A 17,286-nucleotide genomic window follows, 5' to 3' on the forward strand; every position below is an offset into this window, starting at 1 on the left:
ACTCCATTAAGTAAAAGTTGTAAAGACCAATTTTTACTTAAGTAAAAGTACAGAAGTACTCGTTTTTAAAAGTACTTAAGTATCAAATGTAAAAAGTAAATGTCAATGCAGTTGTATTATTGATGCATTGTTCTATGAAATACTTACAGTACCTTATGTCTCTCAATCTATGCCTGCCTACCTACCCATATCAATATCAAATTTATTTCTAGAACACAGTTCCAGTAGTGGGATTGAATGGGAGATTGAATAAGTGCACTCAATAACGTCCACAATGGTTTTGGACACCCATATGGCTGTTCACTCAAATAGTGCCCTATTTAAAGTTTTTTGGCTTTTAGTATGAATATGTTAGCCTTACTGTTATCCATAAGACTAGACTGAAGCTTTAATTTGTTCCTGCCTCGATAAAACTGCTGAATTTGACCAAGAACAACACAACTATAGCACATTAGCACTTTACTGTGTTAAGTACTTTACATATCTTGTATTTTATGTTTATACACTGTTGTGTTTTAATGTATGTTTTTTATATTTTAACTGTGTTGTTTGCTTAGTTGTTATTGTATGGTCAGAGTAATACTGTAGCACTTTGCCCAAGATAAATTTCCCTTCGGGGACAAATAAAGTTTGTTAAACAAAGACAAAATTTGCATTTAGAAGACCAAACCCAACGTTGAAAATGAAAATCAGGTTGATGTCAGAATCCAAGTCAGACTGATGTTAATTTCCAACGTTGGACCGACGTTGTATTGTGGTTGAAAATGAAAATCGAGTTGATGTCAGAAACCAACTTCAGTAGGGTTTTGACGTCAACCCGACTTTGATTTCCAACCAAAATCCAACGTCTGTCCGATGTCGGATGTTGACGTCAATCTGACGTCGGGTTCTGATGTCAACCCGACTTTCATTTCCAACCAAAATGCAACCCCTGCAACCAAAATCATCCCCTGACTGACGTTACTACTTTCTACTCAAGGACATTGACAGAAATGTAGTGGAGTAAAAAGTACGATATTTGTCTTCCAAATGTAGTGAAGTTAAAGTGAAAAGTTTCCAGAAAAAAATAATACTCAAGTAAAGTACTCAAAAAGTGTACTTAAGTACAGTACTCAAGTAAATCACCTCTGGTGGACAGTAATATCATTGCGCCTGCTGCACCCATGGTATGGCAGCAAAGTTCCTTGATTATTACGCAGGGATGAGAGTAGAGTTCCTAGCCATATCAGCCTAGAAAATCGCAACTTTTCATTTTCCGTCGGTCTTAGTACATGATGTAACTACAGAGTCAAATTTTAAATAAGAAAAATATAGAAACTCTTTGGTCATTTTTTTGAGAGAGATGCTAACGGTCTAATCAGATTCAATGATCTATGCTAAGCTATGCTAAAAGTGCTACCGCCAGACCCGGAGATCGGCTGAATGGATTCGAAAACGGTAAAACTCAACTGTTTAACTCTAGGGGAGTTGGAAAATATTTCCTAAAAAAAGTTGAGTGTTCCTTTAAAGTATAGAGTATTACATATAAAAGTGCTGCAGAAATGGCTTTCACAGTCTAGAAGAGATAACTGATGTTTGAGAAGGAAAGTAGGTCCTCGGGGCATTTTCATTAGGCCTCCTCTCCGCTAGCCCAGACATGGGTGGGTGCCTCTTCCATGTCCTCACACATCCAGTTGGGCTTATGGACACAGTTAATGTGACGCCTTCAGGGAGTTCTGGAAGTGCGGTGAGTAAAAGATGAAGGTGGAAGCAGGAACGGCCTGATACAACCAGTCACTGTATACGCTGACGACAGTGTGGCTCTCGAGGTTGGTGATTGAAAATGTGCTAATAGCTTGACGGAGGCCCGGAGAGAAGTTGAATCTTGTTACACCCACACTCACACTGCGCTCATTATCACCCATAACACTGGAGAAGCAGCGACAAAATGAGGGAGGTTACACATGCACCAAATAAGCAGATTTGTAAACGTTCATTTTATAAACATGGGTAAGAAGTCATGCAATCTGTGAGCTTTATTTGTTCTTTATGCACTCAAATGCAATACACCTTGAATGCAATGTAAAAGCTTTGGAATAAAACCATCTGCCAAATATGCTCTGCTGCATTTTATTATTCCACTTACCCATGCAAAAAGTACTTACATATTACGTAAGAGGTTGACTTAGCTAAAATATTTCCATAATTTACCAAACTCAGAAGATAATTCAAAATGCTTTTTTAAATTTCTTGCATTTGCTTTATTTTTAAACAAACTTCTCAATAAAGGATGTTGAAATCATGACATGCATTTAGAAAATAGATGAAATTTCATGTTGACTTCAATGGGTATTAGACGAAAAGGTAAAGAAAAGGTTAAAAAAATTCAAATGTTTTTTTGTGTGAGAAAAAAAGAAGAAAAAAGCAGAAACAAGATTCCAAGTGAAATAATACAATGAAATAATTTGATAAATAATTGCATATTTATGAAGCGACTAAAGTATTTTAGTCGCTTCATAAAATTAAGGTTGAACCACTATAGTCACATGGACTATTTTAACGATGTCTTTAATTCCTTTCTGGGCCTTGAAAGGTTGCAATGACCTTGCAGTCTATGGAGGGACAGAAAGCTCTCAGATTTCATCAAATAGATCTTTATTTGTGTTCCGAAGGTGAACGAAGGTCTTACGGGTTTGGAACGACATGAGGGTGAGTAATTAATGACAGAAATCAAAAGAAATGTCTTTTTTGGCTGAACTAACCATTTAACCTTCATTAAATGTGATCGGAATTACCAGACCACCTCCAAATATGTCTCCAGTGATCCAAACATTATCACAATGTACCTTTAGCGAATGTATGTGAATTTTATTGTGGCCAAGTCCAATCCGATTGTGATCTGCTCTGCTCACCAAAAAAACTCAATCCAGCTACCTGCTTCTCAAGCAATTACTGCATACAGCATACAGCTTCTGTATAGTATTGATTATCAGTGCATTTCCATCAAGATGAACTTGCAGCCTGCATGAGGACACTTTTAATAGTCTAGAGTAGCTGTATTCAAAAGGCTGACTCCTGACTTCACTAGTAACCACTAAAGGTAAATTAAACAGCACAGGCCATGAGTGAATGCAGGGGAAACGGAGCAAACTAACAAAAGACACGAACAAGGGAGCATAGGAGGATAGGAGGAATGAGCTCTGCGAGCATTGTGGGCCGAAGATAAAGTGCTGATCCAGCAGACAGTGTCCTACACAGATTGGCTCATGCGATGGACAAATTAGAGCAGTGCCCAGACACATGGGCAGCTCCAGCGGGGTTTTAATGCGGCTGTGGCGCATTTAAATTAAACACTCACTTAAAGAAATTGGGATAAACATTGTGATTTTCTGAAAGGCCTCTTCTTATATATGTGGTATACTCTCTTACGTGGAACACAAAAGTACGTTTAGCCGAATCTGTCCGAAATGCTTTGTGATCATGAATGGGGAACAGGAACAGATCTGGTCACTATTCACTTTTATTGTAGAGCAGCTCAGACAATCTGCAAGTTAACCTCCACAAGAAAGAAAGTTAAAAGGGTTTAGAACAATGTGAAGGAAAGTAAATGATGAAAGAAGTAATTTCCTTACGAATTTTATTTGATTTATTTATTTGAGCTCATTATTAAAATAAAAATCAAGTAGTGGCTGCCTAATGCTTTATTCTCTAGGGCCCATAGGGTTTTACTTTAGGCTTTACTTTACTTTAATTTAAATCAAAAATGCATAAAACCATTAAAGCAGCATGCATAAAACAATATGTTCCAATCATAGAGAAAAAAATAACCTGATTTTAAAATTAAAGTGATTTTCAATATTTTTAGTGGAAAATAACAAATACAGAAAAAAGGGAAACAAAAAACTGATTAAGACAATGATTTTGCACTGTATCCTGCATTCATAACATTTGCATTTTGCCAGTGAGATAATATTCTGAGACTCAAATGCAAACAGAAAATGAACAGTGTCATCTAGTGGTTGCTTCATTAAGGACAGCTTTCACTGTGATCTCATAAAAATGAACCAATCTCCATTGATCAACTCAATATACAACTATAAGAAAATAACAACAGCTGTCAGGTTGACATTTTCCTTTGTAGTCTGTTTAAAAATGTCTGAATAGATAGTAAAATCCATTCAAGTTTGCACTGAACTCACTGTGCATAAATTAAGTTTGTGACCCCTGCAAATGACAAATTCCCAACTTAATTAGATTTCAAATTTGTGAAAGCTTTCATTAATATTTGATGAGCACAGCAGACTACCGTCATCCTCCCTTAGCATTGTTTTTCCTTGCACTCATTTAACCAGAAAGCCTATCAGTATAGTAGCATTGTTTAGACAGCGCTGGTAGTTAATCAGTAGGCACTCTACTTAATACTGTCAGTGTACAGCAGTACCACTGTCAGAAACAAATTCTTACAGAGTGCTGTGTCTGGGGTTTCTCTGATGGCCACGGATCAATGAGCGATCATGGGTAAATCAATGTGCTCTGGGGCCCTGCGACGGTTCAAAGAAAAAGTGAACTCTATGCCTGTGGTTTGGAACAGAAATCACCTAATTTCAATAATCAGCCAATCAGAAAATCTCTAAATTAGTCTTTAAAGATGCATAAAAAGAGGATATATAAATGTATTTGTGGCAATTACTCCAAATGCAAGTTAACGTTGCCATTGAATGAAAAAAAAAAAAAAGAATCTTCGGCTAAAGATACATTTAATGGCTCACTTCTTATTATGAATGCATTTATTCCAAAAGACGTCAACATTGGTATGCAAGATCTCTGATGCGCTCTGTGCACTTTTGTGCCAGGGATTCGTCTTCCCCTTTTGACATAAAAGCGCTCAAAGGTGATCTGTAGGGCTTATAAATTCTCAAGGGAGCTTGTCACCGGCTTTAAAGATTGTCACAATGTTAAAAGTGTTACTAGGAAAGCCATTCTTGAAATGTCAGGAGGCTCTAACATGTCAGAAAAAAACAAAAGCATTTCTTCACATAATATCAAAATGTCATTTTGAACATGAATGAGCAAAAGATGAGTGTAATGGGCTTCACCAATGGCATTCTTGATTTACCCTACTCAAACCTTTTTTTTAAAAGAGACAAAACAATAACAAATATCTGACTGGAGAAATGAACATGTTATTGACTTCAAATGGCTTAAAATGGCCTACAAATGGACTTGTTGCTTTTAACCTCTGTGTTCTGGCATTGTGTCAGACAAGACATTGGCTTGTTCATGTTCTTGCATGCTAAATTGGATTACCAGAAAGGACATCTGATCATGTTCAAAAATAAGTTAGACTGTGAGGGTCATATTCAGTTGTGATTTCTATGAACAAACAAAGCACGCAGTGACCTTCTTTCTGGGATACACAGTTTCTGTTACACAACAAAACTAAACAGACACCACAATCTCATAATCCACATTAGCTGCTGTATGTATTACTATTAACCTTAACAGAACCGTTTTCCACTTTCTTAGTTCTGGAATAGAACTCTAGAACTGCGCCCTCTGGTGACTGGGATGTAAATACGGGAACAAACTAAGACCCTATTTTTTTTGCCTATGATTTAGCAGTTTATACTAGCCCTTAGTATATTAAATTCTGTATTTATATTATTATTTTCCAGGGATGATTTAGTTAACCCTCTAAAAAAAAAAGTAGGTTCCTAGAACTGCGGTCCTGAAACTGCACCCTCGGTATATTGCAGGAATAATTGGAAAAAAATCTAAACAAAACCCAATGTATACACTTTTTTGCGTTTATTTAAAAAAATATATAACATTTCAAAAGATACAAATGTTTTGCATATAATGCTCCAAAGAATTCATATCAAAGATATTAAAGAAAAATTTATTCACACATTAAAGAGGAAAAAGAAAGAGAAAAAAATACTGAAAAAGGGTATACGTGTTTAATCAGAATAAAAAAAGAGGAATTTAATTATTTGTAAATGTCCATAGTTCTGACCCAAAGTACACCTGACTGCAGCCTATAGAACGGAACAGGGAAACACATGGGGCCGACCCATACCTACTTTCATTTCAACTTTATTTCCAGACTCAGGGTCCATAGAATGGAAAAAGAACAAAAAGAAGCAACACACAAATACAATACAAAACGCTTAAAAAAGTAAATTATTCCAATGTATTCTCTGGTTCACACCACACTAGGGTTTGACAACAGCATTATAATACAGTATATCATTCCGTGATTCATCCAATCGACAAATAAATGTATACATTTTATTGCTTGTTTGGTGAGGACTGAGTTAATGGACCAATGAATAAATGAATTGTGTTGACATGTCTGTTGTTTAAATGTGTGAATTGTAAAAAAGCTGTGCAGTTTCACAAATCCTTAATGTAGGAAATAGATCTTGAAATAGTCTTGAAAATATTAGTATTTTGGCTAAAGCACATACAGCCAAATAACATTTGTTTAAAAATTTGAACAAAATCTATTGGTTGTTTATCCTCAGCAAATGGGTTAAGAAATGAAATATGAAGTATATTATTTTATATAAAACCGTTTATTAAAACCGTTTTAATATAAATGACGGAAAACATGTTTAGTAGAAAGGTGCGGATATGTTACTGGTTTTCATATGCTTTGTCTGGTGAATAAATCTGTGTAAATGAAAAAAATGTGTCCTTTCATTTTGGGAAACGTTTACTTTATATGAATTAATCATTATTTTAAGCTGATTCTTTTCAATGAACAATTCGGTTCACAAATCACTTTGAATTATTTAAATTCAGCTGATCCAGTTGCTGATTTAATGATTCGGATGGAATGAGTCAAGTCAAAGGACAGCTTTGTATAGTTACAGTGTCGGTAGTACGTAAATGAACAATGTCCTTGCGAGTCTGCTAAAAAGCACAAAACACTTTTGACATCTCAAGGGCTTTTGTTAAAACTACAGATCATACTTCTGCACTTTTGTGTCCCCATCACTAGACAGTTGGATCGAGCAATATGTCTATGTTTCCTGTCAATATAGTATGTGCCAAATTCCACAATGTGTTACTGCATGTTTCTAGTGTCTACCACAAACTCTAGAAATGCCACAGAAAATTTCAAACAACTTCTCAGAGTGGTTCTGTAAGACCTCTGTCTATGCACTTGGACTCAACATAATACTTTTCTCTTGAGAAGACAGAAACACCCGACAAACAAAAAGTCCTTACATTAATTCTCCCTAGAGTGATGCAGCAGGTCTGAAATGTCTCGCAGGCAAGTGCTCTAGAAAACAGCGAGGCCTGTTTGTACCAGATAAGGTAATACCTGTAAAGTGTTGTGCAAGGTTCAGGATGCCAGATTGCTCCAGGTGGTCCCAGACCCCCAAAGAGGGATGTGCACTTGGCTGTAGTAAATGGACACACAATTCGTGGGTAAATCAATATGCTCTGGGGCCCTGCAATGCATGGTCCAATGAAAAAATGAGCTCTATCCCTGTTGTTTGGAACAGAAACCACCTAATTTCAATAACCAGCCAATCAGGGAATCTCTAAATTAGTCTTTAAAGATGCATAAAAGAGGGATATATAAAGACATGTATTGGTGCAATTAAGCAAACTGCAAATTACCGTCACCACTGAATGCCTCTCGTCGCTTAAAAAAAAAAGATAACAGATAAGGTAATACATTCCAGGATGGAAAATTGCTCCAGGTGGTCCCAGACCCCCAAAGAGGGATCTGCACACAGCTGTAGTAAATGGACACACACTATTCAACCGGTCTCACTCTGTCATTCATCACTTTTATTGTCCTAAATGATAATAGGAAAATGCAACAAAAAAAAAAAATTGGCATGCACTAAAAGGTTTCTAACACATTTATTTGAGAGCTAAATAACTAAACAACTTCTATAATGGCCGAAAATATGTGGTCTATATAAATATGAATGACACTGTGGGCTGGTATTACCCTCTGGGTAGATTTTATGGAAATTTTATATCATTTTCAGACTGAAATAATATCATCTATCTCTACTGCATAACTGTGATGCAAGTCAAGGATAATAAATATATTATCAAAATGTGCTGTGTGAGGTCAGAGACAGTATTGCTGCACAACAATGACAACATATGGGCTGTGCAGTGTTGATAAGCTTGTGGGTCTTATGAATAACAAACACTACCCTATACAGATAAAAACATTATTACAAAAGAAAATACAGCCACTGTAAAATATGGTTCAGTGCAAAAAATGGACTGCAATAAAATGTTTGCTTATAATATCATTCTGATTATGAAAGATACATATACTCAATTCTGATTCTCCTAAAACTAGAAAGTGAAAGACATTCTGTTAATCTTTTATTTACAAACTACTTGCCAACACAACTAGTGCTCCCTATTTTATCCTGTGATTAAATTATGAGCCAAGATCTTAATTCATTTGTCAGGGAATTAAGGAAAATCTATTTAATAATAGACTAGTAAGGCAAATAATGCTTTAGTCCTTTCCAATGCGAAGCTGGTGCTAATCCATGTCTCAATGGAAAGCCATGAGGTGGTGTTAAAGGAAAGAAAAAGCATTTTATTTGTTCTAAAAATATAAGCATGATTTCAACACCTTCCAAATGAGGTGTCCTGCCAAACTGTCCTGTCATAGATGTCTGGTGCTGGCCTCCAACTGCTCAAACTCTGGACTTCAAGAATGTCCTCCTCTCGCAGACGACTTTTATGTTTCTCTGCATACGGTGGACTGTAATATACAGCATCTTAAAGTGTTAGTTCACCCAAAAATGTAAATTCTGTCATCATTTACTCACCCTTATATCCTTCAAAACCCGTAACTTTTGTTCATCTTCGGAACACAAATTAAGATTTTTTTATGAAATCTGAGAGCTTTCTGTCCCTCCATTGACAGTTACGCAACTACCAGTGACACTTCAAAAAGTTCATAAAGAGATTGTATAACTAATCCATTTGAATTTAGCGGTTTAGTCCAAATTTTCTAGAGACATAATAGCTTTATATGATGAACAGATTGAATTTATACTTTTATTCACATAAATATTCATCAACTCACATGTTTGCTTGACGTGCGAGAACCATTGAGGTTCATTCTCATGTTACACGGCACGTTTAAGCTTCCATAAAAACCAATGAAGTTTGTTATTATGTTCACTGATAAATAAAAGTCTAAATTCAATCTGCTCATAATTTAATATAATAATTCATATGGATTTCTTTTAAGATCTCTTTATGAACTTTTTGAAGCGTCACAGTGGCAGTTGCATAGCTGTCAATGGAGGGACAGAAAGAATTCATAAAAAAGCTCTTAATTTTGTGTTCCAAAGATGAACGAAATCTTACGGGTTTAGAATGACATGAGGGTGAATTAATTATAGAATTTTCATATTTGAGTGAACTAACCCTTCAAGAAATTCCATACATATTTCTTATCAGCCATTGAAATTGTATTGTGCATTATTTTATTAAACATATTAAATTTTTCTTATAAAAATACAATTATTTAGCTGCTTTTCTATATTAGTGACAAAATAAATAAGAGGATTTGTTTTACCTACCTGATGTCTTTTGGTGGCGGCTTTAGGTGAAAAACTGATTTGAATGTGGCAAAAGACCCAGACCTGGAGTAATATATGAATAAACATGTAAGATAGATTCACTCATTTAACTGGTGTTTCCCTTTTTATGAGGTTATGATATATGCCTGTGCTATTACTTTGAAGTTTTGTCCCTTTGCTTTTGTCTTCCAGATGTTTCTTGTTAATTATTCTTGTTAAATCATTAGGTCCTTGTATAATTATAGCTATGTCCGAAAACGCATACTCTCTTAAGTGGGTACTTATTTTGAATAAGTAATTACTTAACGACTTCTAAAAATGTATGTTCTATATAGTATGAATGTGTGTATTATGAATGTAATCCAGATGTACTATCTTCGCCATGTTGTCATTATCAAATGATCTACCAGCGTCAATTGCATCGCTTCACTGCCATTCATAAATCCTCTCCAGTGGCCTCATGGCATATAAAGTGTCCATCGTATGCACACTTTACAATCCTGCTGGAAGTAGTAGATCATCCGGGTACTTTTTGACAACTCTTTTATGAGTACTGTGAATTCAGGCATACTTATTTTGTCACATTCTGTTTTTCGCCTACTATAGGGAAGTATGCGATTTCTGATACAGCCCTTGTCTTTGGGTATGTTCCAATTGCCCTATAGTGTGCTGTATGGTATATGCGCACAAGTGAGAGTCCAAATTGTAGGGTGTGTGTCTGTTCAGTTTAGTGTGGAACTTTGAAATGTTGATATATCCCTTCCCAGGAGGTAGAAATTGTTTAATGTTCATTAATTTGCAAGAAGACATGGCAACCGTCTCATCTTTTTGGTCTGTCTTTCTGCATCTACAGTAAGCATGTTGGTCCTTACCCAAAAGTGGTCCTGCGTAGTGTTGATTCATATTTGTGAAAGTCAGGGCTGTACTCAGGAACTAGAAATGGCCTGACCTTTGTTAATGGGTAGATGCTGCATTTGTCTGTGAAAAAAAAGAGATGGATTATTAAAGTTCCGAATGTCTCTCAGGCTACAAATGTTTCAAATTATGTATATTAGAAAAATAAATACAAATGACCCAAGATCTAAATCAACATGGGGTGCACAGATGTACATATTACTAAATACAATTTCTCTGTATGGTTGGGAACACACTGTAAAAAAATTCTAACCCTCCCAAATCAAAAATTTCAAGTGACCGATAACATCTAAATTTTTCAATTGGCCCAAGTGAAATTCTTGTTGTAATAGTCTGTTAACATTGGCTCAATGAGAAATAATACGTCAGACTAATTGAAAAATTTAGATGTTATCGGTCACTTGAAATTTTTGACTTGGGGATGTAATTTTTTTTTACAGTGCAGCAGCAGTGAGTAACATTATTAGCATTGATAACGTTGCTCTTACCATGCTTTTTCCTCCCTATGGATGATTCCAGGGAATTTTCTGAAATGCATCTCATGCTTCTTGTATGATTAATGCCATCCATATAACATCTCTTTCCAGTGTGATAGGTCTTGGGCTGTCCAAAGTTTGGATAAAAGCTCCACTCGGATTCTGACATCATATTAGCCTCTAAATAGATTATCATGCCGATAAATAAGATAATCTAACAACAAATTTCCAAAGGAAGAAGTAAAAGTGTCTTAGATGTTCCACAGATTACTCTAATGAAAACATATAGTTTCCATGTTAAACTGCCACCACTTGAGATCCTTTTCTTAATTTGAACAGATTTCTGCTGATTAAAGCCTAACTCACGTGGGAAGGATCTCATCAGTTTCCTTTCATCGGGAAACTTTATATCTTTGATGTGTGGAAATGGGGCATCACCGTATCGAGGTTCAGGTATCCAGCGCAAATGGGATTTCCAGTCAAGATCACATCTAAAACCATTGGCACATTAATGTAGTGTAGAAGAAAAACACCTAAGCATATGAATAGGATACATATAGACATTCTGTTTGACTTGAACATTTGAAATACTGACAATAGCCAAAGGCAGATCACAAGTGTATCACGATTAGCTGTAAGCAAGAGACTCTCGTGTGTCCCAGTCAAAAATTCAGTTCAATTTACAATTCAGATTAAACAATAAAACATTGACACTTTGCATCCATTGCTTCAAATAGCTACTAAGGAGAAAACCGAAAAAGGTGTCATTCACAAGTAACTTCAGCTGTAGTGACATACACTTTAATACTTTATGGGAAAGAAATTGATGTATGAAATACTCAGTAAGAACAGGCTCAATGTGTCTAATGTGAGGCTTGAAGTCCTGCTCTTTTCCAAAACTCCAGAATGAGTCACCGACATTGGTGCGTTTCTTCATATCAGTGTATGACTGTGACATTTCACTGTAAGTGACAAGAGAAACAAAATCACAAAGGGAATGACCTGTTATGCGGTACTTTTTGAACTTATGTTTGTGTTGTAATTAAAAAAGTGTTTATTTAAAAATACACTACATTTTCAGAAATTGTGCCAGTTACAGCAGCCTAATTAATTATTTACACAAATTTACATAAATAATATTGCTCAGAGTCATGTGATTTTAACATGTCTGCCACCATGGCGACCTGCTCCTTGTAAATCAGCTATAAGACTGGATGTCTTCATCTGGTAGCCTACATCTTCTTGAGGGGTAAAACTTTTTAATGAGGAAAAATAGTTCAGTGAAGTTAAGCGTTACTTCCTTTTATTGTGAGCAAAATGTTGCAATGAGAGTCATTTTAAAAATACTTTCTCTCACTTGCGCCCACCTCAAAGCGACAAATAGCCTAGGCTACTAATAATTATTTATTTATAGCTAAATAAATTGATATTATATATTTCTTCTGGATGCCTTACCTCCTGTCCATTATATGCAAATGTTCTGTTTATATGGAGTGAGGATCTTTGTATCGAGGATTGAAGGCTGTAGATTAAACAATTGTAATAATCCGTTGCCCGGAGAACATAAACAAAACTGCCAATACCAGTTTACCGGGTTTGTATACAAATGCACTGTAAGTCGATCGTGTATTTATCTGTTCAGTTATTCCCTTACTTATTGATATAGGCTACATTATTTATTAATATGGTAATTCTGTCGATCGATTTGTTTTGTTACATCACAAAATTTAAAGTCAGAATTTGAATTCTTCTGACTTTATCGTGTCGAAACGCAAGATGGCGCAAGAAAATAATTTATATTTTACTTGTGGTAGTTACTAAATTGCCTACAATATAAAGCATGTTAAATCCTCTGCTAAAATAGAAAAAATAATTATAATATATATTAAAAAAAAAGCTAAATGTATAATATAGGCCTATTTATTTAAGGAAGTAGACTAGGCTACTGATGGAAATGACTAGCCTAATGATGAGTAACTTTAGTAGGCCCTATATGCACTGATTCTTGAGTAGGGTTATGGAACAAAACAGGCAAATCGGTGGGGAAAGTGTATGTATAAAATATAATTATCCTAAGCGAGTGGTGTTTCTAAACTCAATGGCGATGAAATATGGAAAATGGATTGTCAGGATGTGGACTGACTTTGATATAAACTCGTTTTATAAATATCTGACGGTGTTATTTATAGCAGAGAAACCTTATAAAAGAGGAATATTTTTAAAATGAACCCCTTCCTTCTGTCAGGACATAACTTTGTGATTCTTTAAAAAATACACTGTAGCCTATAGCCTATATTTCTGTATTCAATCTATATGAAGTAGCATATCCTAGGCTACATGAGTTATGCGTGACAGCTGGTTTTAGGCGTATGATTGTTAATGCCATAATTGTGATGGAATGTAATGGGATGCTACATTGTATTTAATTTAATCTAATTAATTTCAAAGTGTAAATGTGGCTGTTTAAAGTAGGCAAGTAACGTGGGACATGCTTTTGACCCAGTGTATGATTATGAGCGAGAGAGAGAGAGAGAGAGAGAGAGAGAGAGAGAGAGAGAGAGAGAGAGAGAGAGAGAGAGAGAGCCCTTTAAATCCACCTGTTAGCCAGCATATTCTTGCGCCTTCAGTTTAGGAAGGTGAACTGATCGCCAGGACCGTGTGTCAGTGCATTAACTCAAATTTCTGCATTTCCCAAGTCCTCACCGCACAAAATCTCCATCTTTAATGGACTATCACTGCCGACGACACCATATGGGAAAATATTAATGCACAATTTGCTTAACCTTCCACAAATGCCTTGATCTCGCAGGGACTTCGCTACACTGCTGCAACTCGCGCAATATCGACGCACCACTGGACTTTTTGTTATTGTTAGTATTATTCATTCGTGAATATGGCAGAGCGATCGCAGTGAACTGTAGCCGAGGTTTGCAACACATTGTTGCAAATATTTTGATGAAGAACATGATGCTCTCCCTCTCGCGTGCCCCGTAACTGCTTCCATTCATTCAGTCCAGTTTGGCGCTGAGCACCGTCTTCTCTCCTGGAGATTTTCCTTCCAGTTTCCTCTCAATTATGTTCACTTTCGCTGCCTTTTGCTATATGCTTTCTCTTGTCCTCTGTGCTTCTCTCATCTTCTTCGCGATCTGGCATGTAAGTGTTTGCATCTTTGACGTGCTTTGTGAAAATATATTGCTGCAGGATGGCATGCATGTGTTAGAGCAGGGGTTGCTGATGCATCAGACAAAACTGTCCATCACCTGATCAAAGCATCCTTGGCATTATGAATGTCTCCAACATGTCTTACATCACCAAACTATGTGATCATTTGGGTGTACATTGATTGTGAATTTCAGACTTGGGTGACAACATTGGCGCACATCCTGGCTTGGTGGCTGCAGCTTGTGTCAGGGAAGTCTTTTGCACACCTTTCGTGGGTATTCCCACCGCTCCAATGACCAAAGCACTTTTGTGGGTTGTTTCAGATCCTTTTTATCCGTACAGATTACATTTCAGGAGCTGCATACCTGTCTTAAACCCCCTTAGTTCAACTGTGCAAGCCAGCAGTTTGTGCCTGACCTGTTTTGATGTTGCACTGTCCTTTATGTCTGTGCACTTTATGCAAGGTGTAACACTTTTTTTTTTTCCTTGAGGAAAACTGCATCAAAGCACTCGCTCACATTCACAGCACCGCAAGACTGCTCTAGATTTGGGTCAGCACAGTCGTTTGCCCTAGGCTTGCTTTTGCATAGCAACAGACATTATAGCCCCAAGGGTTAAATAAGGGGTAATTATGAGCACATCACATTTGACCCAGACCTTTTAGTCAGACATCATTAAACTCAATCTATTTCCAATATTCCTAAAAGTGTCCTTCATGTTTTCTAAAAGCAGATCCTTTTATTTGTCAGTTATTGCACGAGGAAGGCAGGAATGCCGTCCTCAGCGGTTTCAGCTTTTGAATCTTTAATAGACTTAATTCGATCTGCTCACAATGGGAAAATCCTGACAAGTCGATCCCCTTTCACATCTGCAAATTGAAAGCGTTTTACACTTTAGGTTCTGATTGTTGGTGTTTAATAGTGTACAGTTTGTTTTGATGCAGTTTTTGTGTTGAATGCACTGAATATATGCATATTCTTTTAAGCCATGTTGGAATGGAGGATGTCACTCAGACATCAAAGAGAGCAGCTCCTGATTTAAAAAGGACCTGTTATTATAAAGTCATGGTTGTTGACTTCCTGGACATTAAGACATTATGACTATGGTTGCAGCAAACACAATAAGTTAAGAAAACATTATCATACCTAAGGGTTTTCTAGTTTAAGGGGTTTGTTGCAACCGGACCCATGAACATTAGTTGGTCCTTCAGCCAACATCCTGAAGGTGTTGTAAGTGATGTTTTTTTTAAAATAATACACATACATTCTTATTTATACATACATATATCAATTGTTAATGGCTGATGGCACCACACAAACACACACACAATCCCAAAAGACTATCTTGAGCTGTAGTGTGAAAAGCAGCAGACAGGCACAATAGCCTATGAAAGTACATTTCACGCTTTTAAGAGCCCTCTATAAGGCACTGGCAATACATCTACTATTATTTGTGATTTATTTATTGCTTGCAAAAAGTTTTATTTGATTAGATTGCCCTATTGTTCAAAAGTTTTAGGTCAGTAAAAACATTTTTTTTTTAAAGAAATTAATGCATTATACATTGGGACATTAAAGACATATGTCATGGATTTTCTGTAAAGCTGCTTTGAAACGATGTGTATTGTGAAAAGCACTATACAAATAAATGTAAATTTAATTTAATTTCATTATAATGTTTCAATACATTTCTATTTCAAATAAATACTGTTCTTTTGAACTTTCTGTTAATCAAAGGATTTTAAAAAGGGAATCATGTTTCCCACAAAAATATTAGGCAGCAATATTGATAATAAGAAATGTTTCTTATGTCCACCAAATCTGCATAATATAATGATTTCTGAAGGATCATGTGACACTGAAGACTGGATTAATGACTGCTAAAAAATTTAGCTTTGCCACCACAGGAATTATTTAAAATATTAACCATAAAATATATTAAAACAGAAAAAAAGTTATTTTAAATTGTAATCATATTCACAATATTGTTTTTACTGTATTTTTATTCAAATTAATGCAGCCTTGGTGACCATAAGAAATCTCTCTTAAAAACTTTTGAACGTCCCCAGACTTTTGAACAGTAGTGTGTATATGACTACTTTTGTATGGCCATCAAAGGAGAGGCTCTGTGTCCCCAAAATGGTGTAGTTAAAAGCAGGGGTTAATGGGGCCAACCTAGCTATTAGAGAAACTATATCCAATCAGAAAATGCTTTCTGCCTTTTATGTTTTTGCGTTTGGTGACTTCAGGTTGTCTGACAAGAGAAAGAAGGGCTGAATCCGAAATCACCCCCTAAACCCTGGCCTCAATTAATATTCCCTATGTTAGTCCACTAATACAGTTCACTTGAAGGAGTGAATGAAACATAGGCTGTACACTCATTATTGCGGTGCAATGTGGGATAGAATGAGTGAACTCGATAACGTCCACTATGGTATGGACAGCACTACAGATGGCTGTCCCCTCAAATAATGCCCTATTTGAGGGTATAGGGGGCGATTTCGTATTCAGACAAGGTGTGTGGTTAAAAGATCAAAAAAGAATTCAGGGATGGATGTGCAACATCAGTTCTGGATTGCCGCTGTCCTGTAGAGTTTAGCTCCAACCCTGATTAAAAAAACTCACCTGCCTGTAGCCTTAGTAATCCTGAATACATTAGCCTCTTTCACACAGCAATCCCGGTAAATTACTGTAAAATTATCAGAATTACTTTACCGGTAAATACACAAATATGCAGTTCACACAAGCAACGGCGTTCTGGCTTTTTACCGGTAGAGACTATTTACACATAAGCACCAAAATACCAGTAAATTCTGTGAAGTCAGTCATAGGAAATGATCTTTAAACGCCGCGCCGTTGTCTTTATTCACCCGCCTGAGGAGAACGTTTTAGTTTCACTGTCTGTTCAATTTGACAAAATTTTTTGACTTCTGATTAACAGGCATAAGGGATGATCAAACAGAACATGATTTTGCTCTTAAAAAATATGTGCATAATAGTTATCCAACTGCAGAGCTGCAATGCTGATGAATGGAAAAGAAGGCTGGGTCTGGAGCGCGACACATTGAAAAAGCTGGCCCAAAGAAAACTTCTTACTCGTACGTGCTCATGCCGATAATCTTCATTCTGCATTTACACAGCGCATCATACCAGTAATTTACTGGTAAT

The 17,286-nt window shown here is 36.2% G+C and overlaps 2 protein-coding genes across 2 annotated transcripts in view; one reads left to right on the top strand and one right to left on the bottom strand.

Annotated features, from left to right (window-relative positions):
- Positions 1-1,691: 1,691 nt before the first annotated feature.
- Positions 1,692-12,423, bottom strand: spats1 (spermatogenesis associated serine rich 1; the record flags this gene model as incomplete). Its single annotated transcript, XM_084090729.1, has 8 exons — positions 1,692-1,908; positions 8,606-8,737; positions 9,567-9,629; positions 10,439-10,544; positions 10,970-11,137; positions 11,324-11,448; positions 11,797-11,919; positions 12,413-12,423. The coding sequence occupies 8 exons, from the start codon at positions 12,421-12,423 to the stop codon at positions 1,692-1,694; spliced, it is 945 nt and encodes a 314-aa protein (XP_083946855.1).
- A 1,166-nt stretch (positions 12,424-13,589) lies between these two features.
- The window catches only part of cnih3 (cornichon family AMPA receptor auxiliary protein 3), a 25,854-nt gene continuing 22,157 nt past the window's right edge, over positions 13,590-17,286 (top strand). Inside the window, exons 1-2 of the mRNA XM_084090730.1 lie at positions 13,590-14,110; positions 14,314-14,394. Of these exons, the coding sequence (XP_083946856.1) occupies positions 14,033-14,110; positions 14,314-14,394 (159 nt within the window). The 5' untranslated portion in view covers positions 13,590-14,032. The remainder of the gene's footprint in view (positions 14,111-14,313; positions 14,395-17,286) is intronic.

Source organism: Abramis brama (genome assembly GCF_963993115.1).
Source record: "Abramis brama genome assembly, chromosome: 18".
NCBI lineage: Eukaryota > Metazoa > Chordata > Actinopteri > Cypriniformes > Leuciscidae > Abramis > Abramis brama.